Source organism: Nicotiana attenuata, unplaced genomic scaffold (assembly GCF_001879085.1).
Source record: "Nicotiana attenuata strain UT unplaced genomic scaffold, NIATTr2, whole genome shotgun sequence".
NCBI lineage: Eukaryota > Viridiplantae > Streptophyta > Magnoliopsida > Solanales > Solanaceae > Nicotiana > Nicotiana attenuata.
The window spans coordinates 58,762-75,721 of NW_017672128.1; the positions used below are offsets into that span (position 1 = coordinate 58,762).

General features: G+C 42.9%; 1 protein-coding gene across 1 annotated transcript; it reads right to left on the reverse strand.

The window, feature by feature from the left end:
* Window positions 1-15,716: 15,716 nt before the first annotated feature.
* Window positions 15,717-16,403, reverse strand: LOC109211961. The gene is made up of 2 exons (XM_019375563.1): window positions 16,250-16,403; window positions 15,717-16,015 (listed from the first exon to the last, which is right to left on the reverse strand). Exons 1-2 carry the CDS (start codon window positions 16,401-16,403, stop codon window positions 15,717-15,719), a joined length of 453 nt encoding a protein of 150 aa, XP_019231108.1.
* Window positions 16,404-16,960: the final 557 nt, after the last annotated feature.

Here is a 16,960-nt window from a genome sequence, read left to right on the forward strand (position 1 = left end):
TCATGAAATATGCTAAGCATCATGGAAACAGTGATAAGGATCCCTGAAGGATGCAAATGATAGGCACAAAGCCCCAAACATATTCATAAAATCCAAGTAGGATGATTACCAAACAATTTCTAGTCAAGAACACAGTACGAACATCAATCGGAACGGACTAGGTCACAATCCCCAGTCACAATCGACCCCGCACTTGTTAGAGTACGTGTCTCGCCTCAATATAGCGTCACAATGTGATATACCGGGGTTTCTAACCCTCAGGTCATCATCTACATCTATTACTCACCTCAAGCCGGCCACAAGTCTAGCTCGCTATGCCTTTGCTTTTCGAATCAACCTCTTCACACGCCGAATCTGATTAAAACCACAACGAATACATTACAATAGGCTAAAGAAACATAACCCAATCGAAAAGACTCGAAAAACACCAAAATTCACGAAGTTGGCAAAACCCGAGCCCCGGGCCCACTTCTAAAAAAATTACGAAATTTACATCACCGGATTCCTCGTCTCGCCACGAGTCCGTGCATATAAAATTTACCAAAATCGGAGTTCGTTTGACCCTCCAAATTCCATTTTTACATCCTAATTTCTCAAGCCCTAACTTACCCCATTTTGATGAATTTCCACTGATTTCTATGATAAATTTACCATAAACTCGAGTAATTAAGCCAAGGAACTTACCTCCGCTCGATTCTCAGTCAAAACCCTCGAAATTTCTTGCCCAAAGCTCTTAAGAAGGTTAACAATGGAGGAAATAATGAATGGGATCGCGGTTAAAATAATATAAAAACCCCTCTGGACGCCCAGGTTTTTCCCTTCGCGAACACGGTCAACACCCCCGCGTTCGCATTGAACAAATTCCGTTGACCAAAATATTACCCTACGCGAACGCGATACTACAAACGCGAACGCGATGGTCCAGCTTACTCTCCTACGCGAACGCGATACTCCGCATGCGAACGCGATGAACAAACTAGGCTGGGCACCCAGGCCCTTCTATGCGAACGCGAGGCCTTCCCACGCAATCGCAATGGTCTAAGATTTTACCTTCCGCGAACGCGTGCCTACAGACGCGAACGCGAAGACCAATTTTGGTCTGCAACAGCTGGGCAAATTTTCTGCAGCATTTTCAAAGTTCAAAACCTCCGTTTAGCCATCCGAAATCATCCCGAGGCCCCCGGGACCTCAACCAAAGGAACCAACATATTCCATAACCTCATTCAAACTTGTTGCAATCTTTAAAACACATTAAACAACGCTAAAACCATCAAATCACATCGGATTCAAGCCTAAGTTTCTTAAAAACTTCCGAATTACGCATTCGATCAAAAATCCGACCAAAACACCTCCGAATGACCTAAAATTTTGCAAACACATCCAAAATCACCTAACGGAGCTACTGCAACTCTCGGAATTCCATTCCGACCCTCGGATCAAAATCTCACCTATCCACCAGAATTCGCCAAAATGCCAACTTTGCCGATTCAAGCCTAATTCTACACCGAACATCCAAAATCACTTCCGATCGCACTCCTAAGTCACAAATCACCTCCCGAAGCTAGCCGAAACACCGGAATTCACATCCGAGCCTTCTAACTAATAAGTCAATGTTCGGTTGACTTTTCCAAACCAAACCTTCCTTAAAGAGACTAAGTGTCTCATTTCCTATCCAAACCAATTCAATTCAACTCTAACTCACCCATTGCTGATAATAAAACATGAAAGAGCAATAAATGGGGGAAACAGGGCTGTAATGCATGAGACGACGGGTTGGGTCGTCACATCCTCCCCAACTTAAACAAACGCTCGTCCTCGAGCGGGTCGAGAAGCATACCTGAGGTCTCAAATATGTGAGGATATCTGCTCCGCATCTCCTGCTCAGTATCCCAAGTAGCTTCCTCAATGGGCCGACCTCTCCACTGTACCTTTACCGAAGCTATATCCTTTGATTTCATTTTTCGAACCTGACGACCCAAAATAGCCACTGGCTCCACATCGTAAGTCAAGTCATCATCCAACTGAACCGTGCTGAAGTCTAACACATGGGACGGGTCCCCAACATACTTCCGGAGCATAGAAACATGAAATACCGGGTGAACTCCCGACAAGCTGGGTGGCAAAGCAAGCATGTAGGCCACTTCCCCAACTCTCCTAAGTATCTCAAAAGGACCAATGAACCGTGGACTCAACTTTCCTTTCTTTCAAAATCTCATAACGCCCTTCATAGGCGAAACCTTCAACAAGACCTTCTCGCCCACCATGTAGGATACGTCTCGAACCTTCCGGTCCGCATAACTCTTCTGATGCGACTGAGCTGTACGAAGTCTCTCCTGAATAACTTTCACCTTCTCTAAGGCATCCTGAACCAACTCTGTCCCCAATAGTCTAGCCTCGGCGGGCTCAAACCAACCAACCGGAGACCTACACCGTCTCCCATATAAGGCCTCATACGGTGCCATCTGAATGCTGGACTGATAGCTGTTGTTGTACGCGAACTTTGCAAGTGGCAGAAACTCAGCCCAAGAACCTCCAAAATCAATAACACAGGCACGCAACATGTCCTCCAATATCTGAATGGTACGCTCGGACTGTCCGTCCGTCTGAGGATGAAATGCGATGCTCAACTCTACCTGTGTACCCAACTCTCGCTGAAAAGTCCTCCAAAACTGGGAAGTAAACTGAGTACCCCTATCTGAGATGATAGAAACTGGGACCCCATGCAACCTAACAATCTCCCGGATGAAAATCTCTACCAACCGCTCCGAAGAATAGGTAGTACACACCGGAATGAAGTGCGCGGACTTGGTCAGCCGATCCACAATCACCCAAATCGAATCAAACTTCTTCGAGGTACGAGGGAGACCACTCACAAAATCCATAGTAATCCTCTCCCACTTCCACTCGGGAATATTTATCCGCTGAAGTACACCACCGGGTCTCTGATGCTCATATTTGACCTGCTGACAGTTGAGACACCGAGCTACATTACTCACTATATCTTTCTTCATTCTCCTCCACCAGTAGTGCTGCGTCAAATCCTGATACATCTTCGCGGCACCCGGATGAATGGAATACCGCGAGCTGTGGGCCTCCTCTAATATTAACTCCCGAAGCCCATCCACATTGGGCACGCAAATCCGGCCCTGCATCCTCATCACGCCATCATCATCAATAGTCACTTCTCTGGCGTCATCGTGCTGAACCATGTCCTTAAGGACAAGCAAATGTGGATCATCATACCGGTGCTCTCTGATGCGGTCATACAAGGAAGACCGAGAAACTACACAAGCCAACACCCGACTAGGCTCCGAAATATCTAACCTCACCATCCGATTGGCCAAAGCCTGAACATCGACTGCGAAGGGCCTCTCCCCAACTAGAATATACGCCAAGCTACCCATACTGACCGCCTTCCGGCTTAACGCATCGGCCACTATGTTGGCCTTCCCCGGATGATACAAAATGGTAATATCATAGTCCTTGAGTAACTCAAGCCACCTCCGCTGCCTCAAATTAAGATCCTTCTGTTTGAACAAATGCTGAAGGCTGCGATGATCAATATATACCTCACAAGATACGCCATATAAGTAGTGCCTCCAAATCTCCAACGCATGAACTATAGCAGCCAACTCCAATTCATGTACAGGGTAGTTCTGCTCATGAGGCTTCAACTGACGAGAAACATATGCAATAACTCTACCCTCCTACATCAACACACATCCGATCCCAACTCTCGAAGCATCACAATACACAGTGTAAGAACCTGAGGCTGATGGCAAAACTAACACTGGAGCTGTGGTCAAAGCTGTCTTGAGCTTCTGAAAGCTCTCCTCGCACTCGTCTGACCATACGAATGGTGCACCCTTCTGCGTTAACTTAGTCAAGGGCGAAGCAATAGAGGAAAAACCCTGGACGAACCGGCGATAATAACCTGCCAAACCAAGGAAACTTTGAATTTCCGTGGCTGAGGACGGTCTGGGCCAACTCTGCACCGCCTCTACCTTCTTTGGATCAACTTGAATACCGTCACTGGACACCACGTGTCCCAGAAAAGCTACAGACCCAAGCCAAAACTCACATTTGGAGAACTTTGCATAAAGCTTCTCTTCCCTCAACCTCTGTAACACCACTCTCAAGTGCTGAGTATGCTCCTCCTGGCTACGCGAGTACACTAGGATATCATCAATAAAAATGATAACAAATGAATCCAGATACGGCCGAAATACGCTGTTCATCAAGTGCATGAACGCGGCTGGGGCATTAGTCAGCCCAAAAGACATAACCAGGAACTCATAGTGCCCATATCTAGTTCTGAAGGCAGTCTTCATAATATCCGAATCCCTGATCTTCAGCTGGTGATAGCCTGAACGGAGATCAATCTTCGAGAATACCCTTGCCTCCTGGAGCTGGTCAAACAAATTATCAATACGAGGTAGTGGATATTTGTTCTTCACCATCACCTTGTTCAACTGTCTGTAATCAATGCACATCCTCATTGTGCCATCTTTCTTCTTTACAAATAGAACTGGTGCACCCCACGGTGACACACTAGGACGAATAAACCCCTTATCTAGGAGTTTCTGAAGTTGATCCTTTAGTTCTTTCAACTCTGCTGGTGCCATGCGATACGGAGGAATAGAGATGGCCTTAGTGCCAGGCACCAGATCAATACCAAAATCAATGTCCCTGTCCGGTGGCATGCCCGGCAGGTCTGCTGGAAACACATCAGGGAAGTCCCTCACGACGGGGACGGAGTCAAGACTAGGAGTCTCAGCTCCAATATCTCTCACGAAAGCCAAATAAGATAGACAACCTTTCCCAACCATCCGCTGGGCCTTTAGAAAAGAAATCACCCTGCTGGGAACATAATCAGTCGTACCACGCCACTCAATCCTCGGAATACCCGGAATAGCCAATGTAACTGTCTTAGCATGACAATCCAGAATAGCATGGTACGGAGATAACCAATCCATACCTAGAATAACATCAAAATCCACCATGCTTAACAGCAATAAGTCAACTCGGGTCTCCAGACCCCCAATAATCACTAAACAGAATCGATATGCATGATCTACAATGATAGTATCACCCACCGGGGTAGATACGTGAACAGGCAAGGCAAGACAGCCTCGGGTAGTACCCAGGTGATGAGCAAAATATGAAGATACATAGGAATAGGTAGATCCGGGATCAAATAAGACAGAGGCATCTCTGTGGCAGACTGAGATAATACCTGTGATGACAGCATCTGAGGCAATGGCATCCTTCCTGTCTGGAAAAGCGTAGAATCGAGCCTGACCACCACTAGTCCGGTCTCCACCCCTGGGGCGGCCCCTGGCTACCTGACCTCCACCCCTAGCTGACTGGGCGGGTGCTGATGAAACAGGAGCAGAAGATGAGGGCTGATCCCTCTGCTGAGACTGACTACCACGACGCCGAGGACACTGTCTCCTCATATGACCGAACTCACCGCACTCGTAGCAACTACCCGGCGCTGGAGAAGGGGGCTGATGGAAATCCCTCGCTGCTGAAGAACCCTGGGCTGAAGAGGCAGGTGTAGAGCTCTGAGCTGGAAGGGCACTAAGTGAAGTCTGGCCCTGCTGAAATCCCTGATAACCACGGCCTGAAGAGGCCCCACTGTACTCTGGACGACCTGACTGAGGAGGCCTGAAGGAACGGCCTCTGCCACGCTGGAACTGGCCCTTAGACGGAGCACCACTGAAACTACCTGAACCTCGAGGCCTCTTTGCCTCCCTCTCCTCACGCTCCCGACGGCGAACCGTCTCAATCTCTCGAGCCATGTCAACTACCTCCTCAAACGAGGCACCCATAACCCTCTCTCTGGTCATCAAAATGCAGAGTGAATAGTTGAGGCCATCCACGAACCTCCTAATCCTTTCCCGATCTATCGGGATCATCCAAGTAGCATGCCGAGCTAACTGCGTGAATCTCAACTCGTACTGGGTCACAGACATGTCCCCCTCAACCAACCACTCGAACTGACAACGCAGCTCCTCCCTATGAGACTGCGGTACGTACTTCTCCAGAAAGACGGTGGAGAACTGCTGCCATGTAAGGGGCGCTGCACCAACCGGCCTACGCCTCTCGAAGTCCTCCCACCAGGTGAATGCAGGCCCTGAGAACTGGAAAGTAGTAAAAGCCACACCACTCGACTCTAAGATCCCTGCAGCGCGAAGCATACGCTGACACTTATCCAGAAAACCCTGGGCATCCTCGCCCTCAGCACCACTAAACCTCGGTGGCTGAAGCCTGCTGAATCTCTCAAGGCGACGCTGCTCATCGTCCGACATAACTGGAGCCTCATAGGCTGCAACTGGTGCAACTGGAGCAACTGGCGGAGCTATGGCTGCTTCTGGTGTCTGAAGTCACTGGGGTAGCCTGCTCAGGTGTGTGAGCAACAGGGGTCTGATGTCCTTCCCCGGTCTGGGAAGCAGCTGCTGCAGTAGAAGCTGAGACTGCCTGAGCCAGGCCAGTGCAAACTGATAGTATCTGTGCCAAGGTCTCCTGGAGACCAGGAATGGCAATAGGCATTGCTGGTGCCTGCACAGGTGCTGCTGGGACATCGACAACTGGAGTCTGGTCCTGAACTGTGGCAGCTGGTGGGTCAGCAGGTGCTGTCTCTGCTGCCCTACCTCGACCACGACCACGACCGCGTCCACGGCCTCTAGTGGGTGGTACTGGTGGTCGACCATCATGTCCGGTAGCACGAGTTCTTGCCATCTGCGAGAGAATAGAATACAGGAATTAAGTTCTCGAATCACAAAGCCGCACGACAAGAATTTTCAAGAATATGGAGTTTTCCTAAAGGTTCTGCAGCCTCTCGAGGAGAAGTACAGGCGTCCCCGTACCGTTCCGCGAGACTCTACTAAACCGGCTCATGACTCGCGAGGCCTAGTAACCTAGGCTCTGATACCAACTTGTCACGACCCCAATCCCGGTCGTGATGGCGCCCAACACAAATGCTAGGCAAGCCCGACCAATTAAATAATCTCAACCTAAATACGCAATCCGTTAACAAATAATACGATTAAAATACCAAAATGTCAAGGTTCCAATCTGAATCTATGTAAAATAGTACGGAAAATAATAACGAATATCCAAACATTTCTCCAATAGATCTGGAGTCACGAGTCTAGAGCCTCTAAATGTAACAGAGTAATATATTCATAGTAATAAAGAAGTCTAGGATAAGAAAAGACAAATAAAATAAAGGGGAGGAGTCGGGTCCTGCAGACGTCATGTAGCTACCTCAATAACTCCTGAAAATAAACTTCACGAAAACACCAAACAGCTCCCACTTAGTCTCCGGAGCACCTGAATCTGCACACATGGTGCATGGAGTAAAGTGAGTACTTCCAACTCAATGAGTAATAAACATATATAATGGCTGAATAAGAAATCCCGAAATATTACAATATAAAGCTATAATCAACGATTCAGCACGTTAAACGATAAAACAACAACAAACAATGACAATTAAGGCCAACAGATATAAAATGCATGAATGCAATGCAATGCACATGACCGCTGCGGCGCGCAGCCCGATCCATTTGGGTACCCGCACTCACTGTGGGGGTTCAGACTCCGGAGGGGCTCCTACAGCTCAAGCGCAATATCATCGTAACATTCGCTGCGGCGTGCAGCCCGATCCACACTCAGTCCAGGTATATATATATGCATGCAAGCCAATCGGGCACAGTCAAATTATTCATTTTTAGTTTCAATTATTAGGAATTATAGAGCTAAGTGTTTAAACCATTATTTATTTACTAAACATTTCGAGGCAGTGTCTAACTCAGGACTGATATCATGAAATATACTAAGCATCATGGAAGCAGTGATAAGGATCCCTGAGGGATGCAAATAATAGGCACAAAACCCCAAACATATTCATAAAATCAAAGTAAGATGATTACCAAATAATTTCTAGTCAAGAACACAGTACGAACATCAATCGGAACGGACTAGGTCACAATCCCCATTCACAATCGATCCCGCACTCATCATAGAGTACGTGTCTCGCCTCAATATAGCGCCACAATGTGATATACCGGGGTTTCAAACCCTCAGGTCATCATCTACATCTATTACTCACCTCAAGCCGGCCACAAGTCTAGCTCGCTATGCCTTTGCCTTTCGAATCAACCTCTTCGCACGACGAATCTGATTAAAACCACAATGAATAAATTACAATAGGCTAAAGAAACATAACCCAATCGAAAAGACTCGAAAAATACCAAAATTCGCGAAGTTGACAAAACCCGGGCCCCGGGCCCACTTCTCGAAAAATTATGAAATTTACATCACCGGATTTCTCGTCTCGCCACGAGTCCGTACATATAAAATTTACCAAAATCGGAGTTCGTTTGACCCTCCAAATTCCATTTTTACATCCTAATTTCTCAAGCCCTAACTTACCCCATTTTGATAAATTTCCACTGATTTCTATGATAAATTTACCATAAACTCGAGTAATTAAGCCAAGGAACTTACCACCACTCGATTCTCAGTCAGAACCCTTGAAATTTCTTGCCCAAAGCTCTTAAGAAGGTTAACAATGGAGGAAATAATGAATGGGATCGCGGTTAAAATAATATAAAAACCCCTCTGGACGCCCAGGTTTTTCCCTTCGCGAATGCGGTCAACACCCCCGCGTTCGCATTGAACAAATTCCGTTGACCAAAATATTACCCTACGCGAATGCAATACTACAAACGCGAACGCGATAGTCCAGCTTACCCTCCTACGCGAACGCGATACTCCGCATGCGAACGCGATGAACAAACTAGGCTGGGCCCCCAGGCCCTTCTACGCGAACGCGAGGCCTTCCCACGCGATCGCAATGGTCTAAGATTTTACCTTCCGCGAACGCGTGCCTACAGACGCGAACGCGAAGACCAATTTTGGTCTGCAACAGCTGGGAAAATTTTCTGCAACATTTTCAAAGTTCAAAACCTCCGTTTAGCCATCCGAAATCATCCCGAGGCCCCCAGGACCTCAACCAAAGACATCAACATATCCCATAACATCATTCAAACTTGTTCCAATCTTTAAAATACATTGAAAAACGCTAAAACCATCAAATCACATCGGATTCAAGCCTAAGTTTCTTAAAACATCCGAATTACGCATTCGATCAAAAACCCGACCAAAACACCTCCGAATGACCTGAAATTTTGCACACATATCCAAAATCACCTAACGGAGCTACTTCAACTCTCGGAATTCCATTCCGGCCCTCGGATCAAAATCTCACCTATCCACCGGAATTCGCTAAAATGCCAACTTTCCCGATTCAAGCCTAATTCTACACCGAACCTCCAAAATCACTTCCGATCGCACTCCTAAGTCACAAATCACCTCCCGAAGCTAACCGAAACACCGAAATTCACATCCGAGCCTTCTAACTAATAAGTCAACGTTCGGTTGACTTTTCCAAACCAAACCTTCCTTAAAGAGACTAAGTGTCTCATTTCCTATCCAAACCAATTAAATTCAACTCTAACTCACCCATTGCTGATAATAAAACATGAAAGAGCAATAAATGGGGGAAACGGGGCTGTAATGCATGAGACGACGGGTTGGGTCGTCACATCACTGTATGGGTGTCTGCCATATATGCCCCTTACCATAGCACATACATATAACATATTGCCCGCGCCCACTACTGGTATGTCAGTGGGCGGATCCTACCCAAGCGCTAATCATAATCACATATCCCAAATAATGGGTGCTGGTGCACGCATCGCCCCAAATCAGTAACACTTAGCCCAATATGATCCTGGCGTATGCGTTACGTAAAAATCAATATCAAATCGGCTCTAAGGCCCAAGCTAAGTCATCAATTGCTTAAGTCTTATATAATCAAATCTCATAATACTTACTCATATGAGGCATCCACAACATGTGAGGAATCAAATAAGAAAGTGGTAAGTCAGAGATATCATACACGGATATAGCATCATGACTGAGAGTATGTGTGTAATTAAGGAAAATAGCTCAGAAGTAACAATAATAGACCTATCTTGTCTCAAACAAATAGCACATAGTCTAAACATGATTTCTAACATGAATCAGAACTCAAATAATCATACAGGTTTAGAAAATACGGGTATAACAAGGCATGAGAGTGAAATAAATCCCATAATAGTCTAAAAGCTACCTAAAATCATGAATACTCTGGTGCAGGCACACACGCCCATCACCTAGCACGTACGTCACCTCAATACCTCTTATATAACATAATTTTCCAAGTTAAATATTCTAAAATCCAAGTTTAGATGTGTTACTTACTTCGATGCGCGCCAATCAATACTCCAAAAAGTCTTTGCTACGCGAATAGGCATCTGAACAACTCAAATCTAGCCAAATCAACTTAATATTATCAATAAGAGCCATATGAAATAATCTCACATAATAAAACTAATGTTTTGAATCAAATATGCAAAGTCAACCCAAAAAGTCAACCCCAGGCTTGCACCCCGAAACTCGACAAAATTTACAAATTTCGAACACATATTCAAATACGAGTCCAACCATTCCAATTTCATCTAATTACAACCACAGACCGATCCTCAAATAATTAAATCTCACTCTTCAACAACATAGCTTAAAATCCCTATAATTCACCTTAAATTCACATAAACCAGGTGTAATAATCAATGAGTAATAATTATCTATCATCAAAAGTGATTATACTTTACTTACCTCTTCAATTACGATAAAAAGCACTCCAAAAATAGCCTCCAGCTGAGTTCCAAAATTCCAAATATGAGAAAATGACCAAACCCTCTTTTTTCACATTCTTCCCAGAGAAACGCATTTGCGGTGCACTTAATCGCACATGCGACGTCGCTTTTGCACTTTTACGGTCAAATTCTTGCATCTACGAGATCATTTAAGCCCCGAACTACCGCTTCGACGGTCATTTTCCCACACTTGCATACGCGTTCCTGTGGAAATCCTGCCGTATCTGCGACCCCTACTCGTCCAGTCAAACTCCACTTCTGTGGATCCTATTGCGCATATGCGGTTGCGCACCTGAGCACAACTATATGCATCTGCGGACTTCCCCTGCTAGCCTTCCCTTCGCTTTTGCGATGATGCAGCCGCATCTGCGGAAAATCCCACCACAGATTGAAGAGCGCAAAATACAACACGAATTTAATGCTCGGTAGCCAAAGATAGTATAGTTTAATTATCGTCTCCATAGGGATTGGATTTAAATAATGCTCTAGTAATTTCTGGTTTTAACTGTTATTCAGGATGAACAAAACATGATTTGGATTGATTACGAACTACGATTAACTACTAAAGTTAAGCAATTGAAAATTGACTACAAGGAATTAGAGATTAGTAGAGTTGGTTTCTTATCAATGTGAGGAATAAGGGTTTGACAGGATAGGTGCAAGATAGCTATTTGGGATTTAAGTCTAGTTTAATTCACTCTTGTTCTAATGATTCTCATGAATTCACCCAATAATTAGTTCAACCGTGTAGTCAAGACTCCTCTCACAATTAAATCTTAACACTACGAGGTGAACTAATATAAGCACTGTGAAAATATGCAAGCATGCATTAATGGATTTGTCTTTAGAAAAACGTCTCTCGAATATTCTCCTAACTTGATTTAATCAGCAATTCAACAAGCTCTTTCGATTACTTAAGAGAATCAATGAATTAAATCAAACAAAATAATGCAAAGATAATGACCAAAATATTCCTCTTTCGATTAAATAAAACGGTGAATAAAGTTGCAACAACTCAAAACTCCATACGAATTCATGCAAGAACAAGAGTTAAAATCTGCAAATATTTATCAAAATACCATATCCGTCAAACCCTAAGGTAAACTACTCCATAGTCATGGAGGAAGTCATCATAAATATAATTAAAGAATAAGGAAGCATCAATCTAACGTTACAATCCAAACTCCCATAATGAATTGATGGAAAGATGATGAAATCATGAGTGTTGTAGCCTCCAATGCTCTCCCAAAACTTCCAAGGACAAAAATCCCTTCAAAAACGTGTTTCCAGTGTATTTATACCAAGTAGGAACGAACCCGGACGAAACTACCCTATTTGAGTCGAAGTGCGAAAACCTTCAAACTTTTTACACTTCATGCGTCACAGAGTGCTACGCAGAGTGCGTAGCATTAGTGCAATATTCTCGGTTGTAAACTCTCTGAACTTAGCTTGTCTGACAAACTTTTGTACTAATGCCTCGCACTATGCCACGCACTATGTGCAGCATTAGTGTATTTTTCTGTCAGACCCAAAAACTCCAAGTCTCTAAACTTCTCAAATTTCTGACGAAATTTTGTACTAATGCGATGCTTAATGCCACACCTTATGCGACACACTAGTACTTTTTGCTCTAGCCCTTGCTCTTTCTTCCAACTTTCGTATGCAACGCCGGTCCCCAGACGCGATCTCGGTTAAATTCCTTGGGCTTTTACTCAGATTTCAAAGCTCCAAATTATTCGGCTTAGCTCCAGAACATCTTCTTAACTTGGAATCATCTCCTACAAAGCATAAAATACATAATAAGTGCAAAGCTCCATTATTTAAGCTCAAAGACGCTCAAAGTGCAGTAATTGAAGTGCAAAATGCGGCTAAAACATGTGATTCTAGCCTACCTTCAAAACCCCACACATAAACTATTGCTCGTCCTCGAGCAATCAAACGACACTTCATATAGAAACGACCTTCTCATCAGACAACTTTCCTAACACATCATGCCAAGAATATTTAAAGCAGACTAAGCATCATATCATAACATCCTAACCTCAAGACTCGACTCAAAAGCACCACATATTTTTCAAAACCCGCTCACTTACTGTAACACAGAGGCCAAAGAAATTACCTCTCCTTCACAATTGATGTGCCCTCACACCAAAGATAGAGAGTAGTTCCACACACACTAAAACTCAAGAACAAATAGGAACTCAAGATAGAAAGAATTCACTCACTCTTAGAAAAAAAATTCATGCGCCACAGAGAATGTACCATAGGCTTGCCCATAGTGTAATACTGTACTAATTGAGCTCATTCAGTCAACGATCAAGTAGCACTTTATTTTGATTGTAATTAGTGGTGGAAAATGGGCGGGTTGGGTTAGATTTGGGCGGGTCAAAAATGGGTTGAGCAAAAATGTGTTGGGTCTCAACCCGCCCATATTTCATGCGGGTAAAAAACGGGTTGGGTGTCAAATGGGCGGGTTGAATATGGGTTAACCCATTTTATATAAGTGTAATTTTTTTTCAAATGCAATTTATAATTTTGCTTTTGCTCAGATTATTTAGTGACATAAGCTTAACTGGAATAATATATACTTTCCTTCATTAAATTTATTCAAATTTAAGTACCATATTGTGAACTTAAAACAGTTTTCATTTTAGGAAAAAATGTGTTTAATGCACATCAAGCAATATCACTAATAATATATGACTCTGTGCATTTTTCACTTTGTTTATATATTGTCTGCAATCCAATATAAAACTAAATAAATTTAAAAAAAATACTATAAATAGAAAGATACTATTTATATTCAAAAAATATATTACAAACATGAAATATATAAAGAAAATAGAAGAAAAGTAGCAGACGAGAAGGGAGCAGATCAACAAAAACTTGAGCATTAAATCCTAAACATTACATGAAAATAGCAAGTTTCAACAACAATCTACTTTGAAATACATGACTCTGTACAAACTCAACGTTGAAATATGTCCTCCATAACTAAAAAGAAAATACTATTTTTGGTTTAAAAAGAAAGTAATCTTTCTACAATAAAAAAAAAGAAAGTACTTATTTTATTAAAATAAAGAAAATACTTTTTCTACATCAGAAAATACTTATTTTGTTGAAATGAAAAAAAATCTATTGCATTTTGTTGAAATGAAAAAGTATCTTAATAATATTTCTATTGAGTTGGGTGGGGATGGGATGGTAGTAGTGGGTAGGGGTGGGGTGGGCTAGGGTGGTTTGGGGCGCAGGTGGGTTGGTGGGGATGAGGNGCAGGTGGGTTGGTGGGGATGAGGCATATGGTGGGTTTAGATTTGAAAAAGAGTTTTTGAAAAATATTTTTCCTTCTCTTGATAAGGAAAATAATTTCCTTCAATTGGAGGAAAATGAGTTCATAAGGAAAATGTTAAGCTAAACAATAACCCACTAGTCTAACCCATATTTTACCTATGAATATCCATATTTCTACGGGTTGAATATGGGTTGAAGCCCAAATTTTACCTAACTTAAATATCACTCATCCAACCCATTAAAATATGGGCGGATTGGGCGGGTTGGCAAAATATGGGCTCATTTTGCCAGCACTAATTGTAATGTAGGCTGCGGGACGTGTAGGATACATATGGATATAGTGGCTAGACCTCCCTGAGAGCTTTAATACTTACAATTTCACAATTTAAACCCCACACTTGTGTTGAACCAAACCCCAACCTTCACATCATACTAACACCAAGCTCCCAATTTCTTTAAGCAAAGACAAATCAAGATTTACCACTAGCAAGGAATAATTTTCTTTATAATATATACAAAACACAAACATTTTTTTTGTTTTTCTGGATTCTGATTTTTTTTTCAATTCCATACAAGTGGCTCTCACAATTTTTTCACACAGTGTACCTTTTTTTTCCAATAGTTCCACTCAAAAACCCAACCATACCTTCACTTAGCTTTTAACAAGCTTATAAATATATCAAGTGCTCAAGAGAGGTAAACAGTTCAAACAGATAGTCAATTCAAACAAAGGGGTCAGACTTGTAGTGTAGTTGCCAAAGAAAGAGGAGTCAGGCTCAACGAGGCTAGCTAAGATATCCGTTAATTAGGATGGCAAAATCATATACTTGTCTCAACAAAGAAATGCCAATATCACTTCCTAGACTGAATAAGACTACTATTTCGCTTTGCAAACACACATGACAAGTTCTAGAGATCAACTGACATGCACATAATATCACTAACAACCTCACACACACATTGGCACATAACTCACTCAGGATTGGATCTATCCCGACTCTCTAGTCAAAGTAGTTAAGCAACGTCAAGATCAAACAAATTAAGGTACTTATCCATGAGTCAAGAACTGAGCCTAGTCGTCACAACTAAAGCTCTCACTACTCTCAAGGCATAACAAAGTCAAGAAAAGTCATCTCCAATTAATACCATAACATAGGACTTCACTATTCCTAATAAAAATAAACTAAATACACCCGGTTCAAGCAACACCATTGGAAAAAATCACGGGACAAAGAAAAACCAAGGGGGAATTGTGACACTACCTAAGAAAAACAAAATATCTTTTTTCTTCTTTGAATTCGATCTCTCAAGAAGACAATCGAGGAACTCCATCGTCGGGAAAAGTCAAATTTTTTCTTTGTTTTTTCAAAAGAAACGAAAACAAACACACATGTACATATTTACATCCCCCATCCCACACTTTAAATTGTGGCATGTTCCCATGACACAAAAATAACAAGCAAGAGGTAAATGAAACTTCCCTGATTCATCTGGTCGGGGTCTGAATCAAAGTCGGGATCTCCTTTGCATGGCCGACCCAATGCACACATCCATGCTCAGAGCTTCTTTTCAGCCTTCTTTGGGTACACCCCACACTTCAGTTTTACTCTCTTCATGTTGCTCCTTTAGGGCTTCCATCTTGAAGATCACCCTTTATTTCCCCACTCTGAGCATGAGCTGGCATTCCTGAATATCCAGAATTACTCTACCCGTAGCCAAGAAGGGTCTTCCTAAAATCAGAGGGACCTCCCAATTCTCCTCCATGTTCACCATAATGAAGTCCATAGGGAACACAAATTTTTCCACTCGAACTAGCTCATCTTCCACTATTCCTTCAGGTATGAGCGTGCTTTGATCTGCCAGCTGCAAGGACACAGGTATCGCCTTGATTTCTCCAATCTCTCCCTCTAATTTCCTGAGAATAGACAAAGGCATAAGATTAATAGAAGCACCTGAATCACACAAAGATTTTTAAAATTTAGTACTTCCTAACGAACAACGTATAGTAAAACTCCTTGAATCTCCACATTTTTGAGGAAGTTTATTTTGCAGAATGGAACTACTGCTCTGTGAGCTTGACAACCGATGTCTCTTCCACTTTTAGATTTTTGGAAAATATCTCGTCCAAGAATTAAGCATAAGCTGGCATTTGTGAAAAAACATCCGTGAAAGGTATATTCACATGCCCTGCTTGAGAACTTCTAGAAAGCGCCCGAATCGTTTGTCCAACTTCTCTCTTCTCTGCTTCTGCGGGAAAGGTAGAGTAGGCATATACTTACTTTCTTCAATCTCCTCATTCATTCTTTGTTTTTCTTCCTTATTCCTTTGTTGGAACTTCATATTAGTTCTTCTTCTTTAGATCATCCTCTTGCTCTGCCCTCACTTCATTCTTAAATTGATTTCCCGTTAACTCACTCTTCTCTGCTACCAACAGATCTTGAAATAATTTTACATTCCTCAATAACACTGCATTTATTATTTCCATTGGATTCCTTTCAGTATCCACAACGAGGGTTCCTGGAGACCTCTCGGATAACAGACTAGCAACCTGCCCCACTTGCCTCTCTAAGTTTCGAATAGATGTACCATGAGTTTCCAATATCTCATCCGTTTTAATAATGAAAGATTTCATTAGATCTTCCATGCTAGACTAATTAGACTGTGGAGGCTGGTATTGCTACCTCTGTTGATTCTGAAATCCTGGAGCTCCTTGTCCCTGGAGTCTTAGATTATTCTGCTGCCATGAGTTCAGGCTACCACTTGGTGAACTCCAAGAAAAGTTTGGGTGCCTCTGTCCCATATAGTTAAATTATTACCACTCTGGTAGTTGTTTCTATCAAAGCTTACCACAACATTTATCTCTTCATCTGCAGCTGAGGCCTGTCACTCATGCGTTG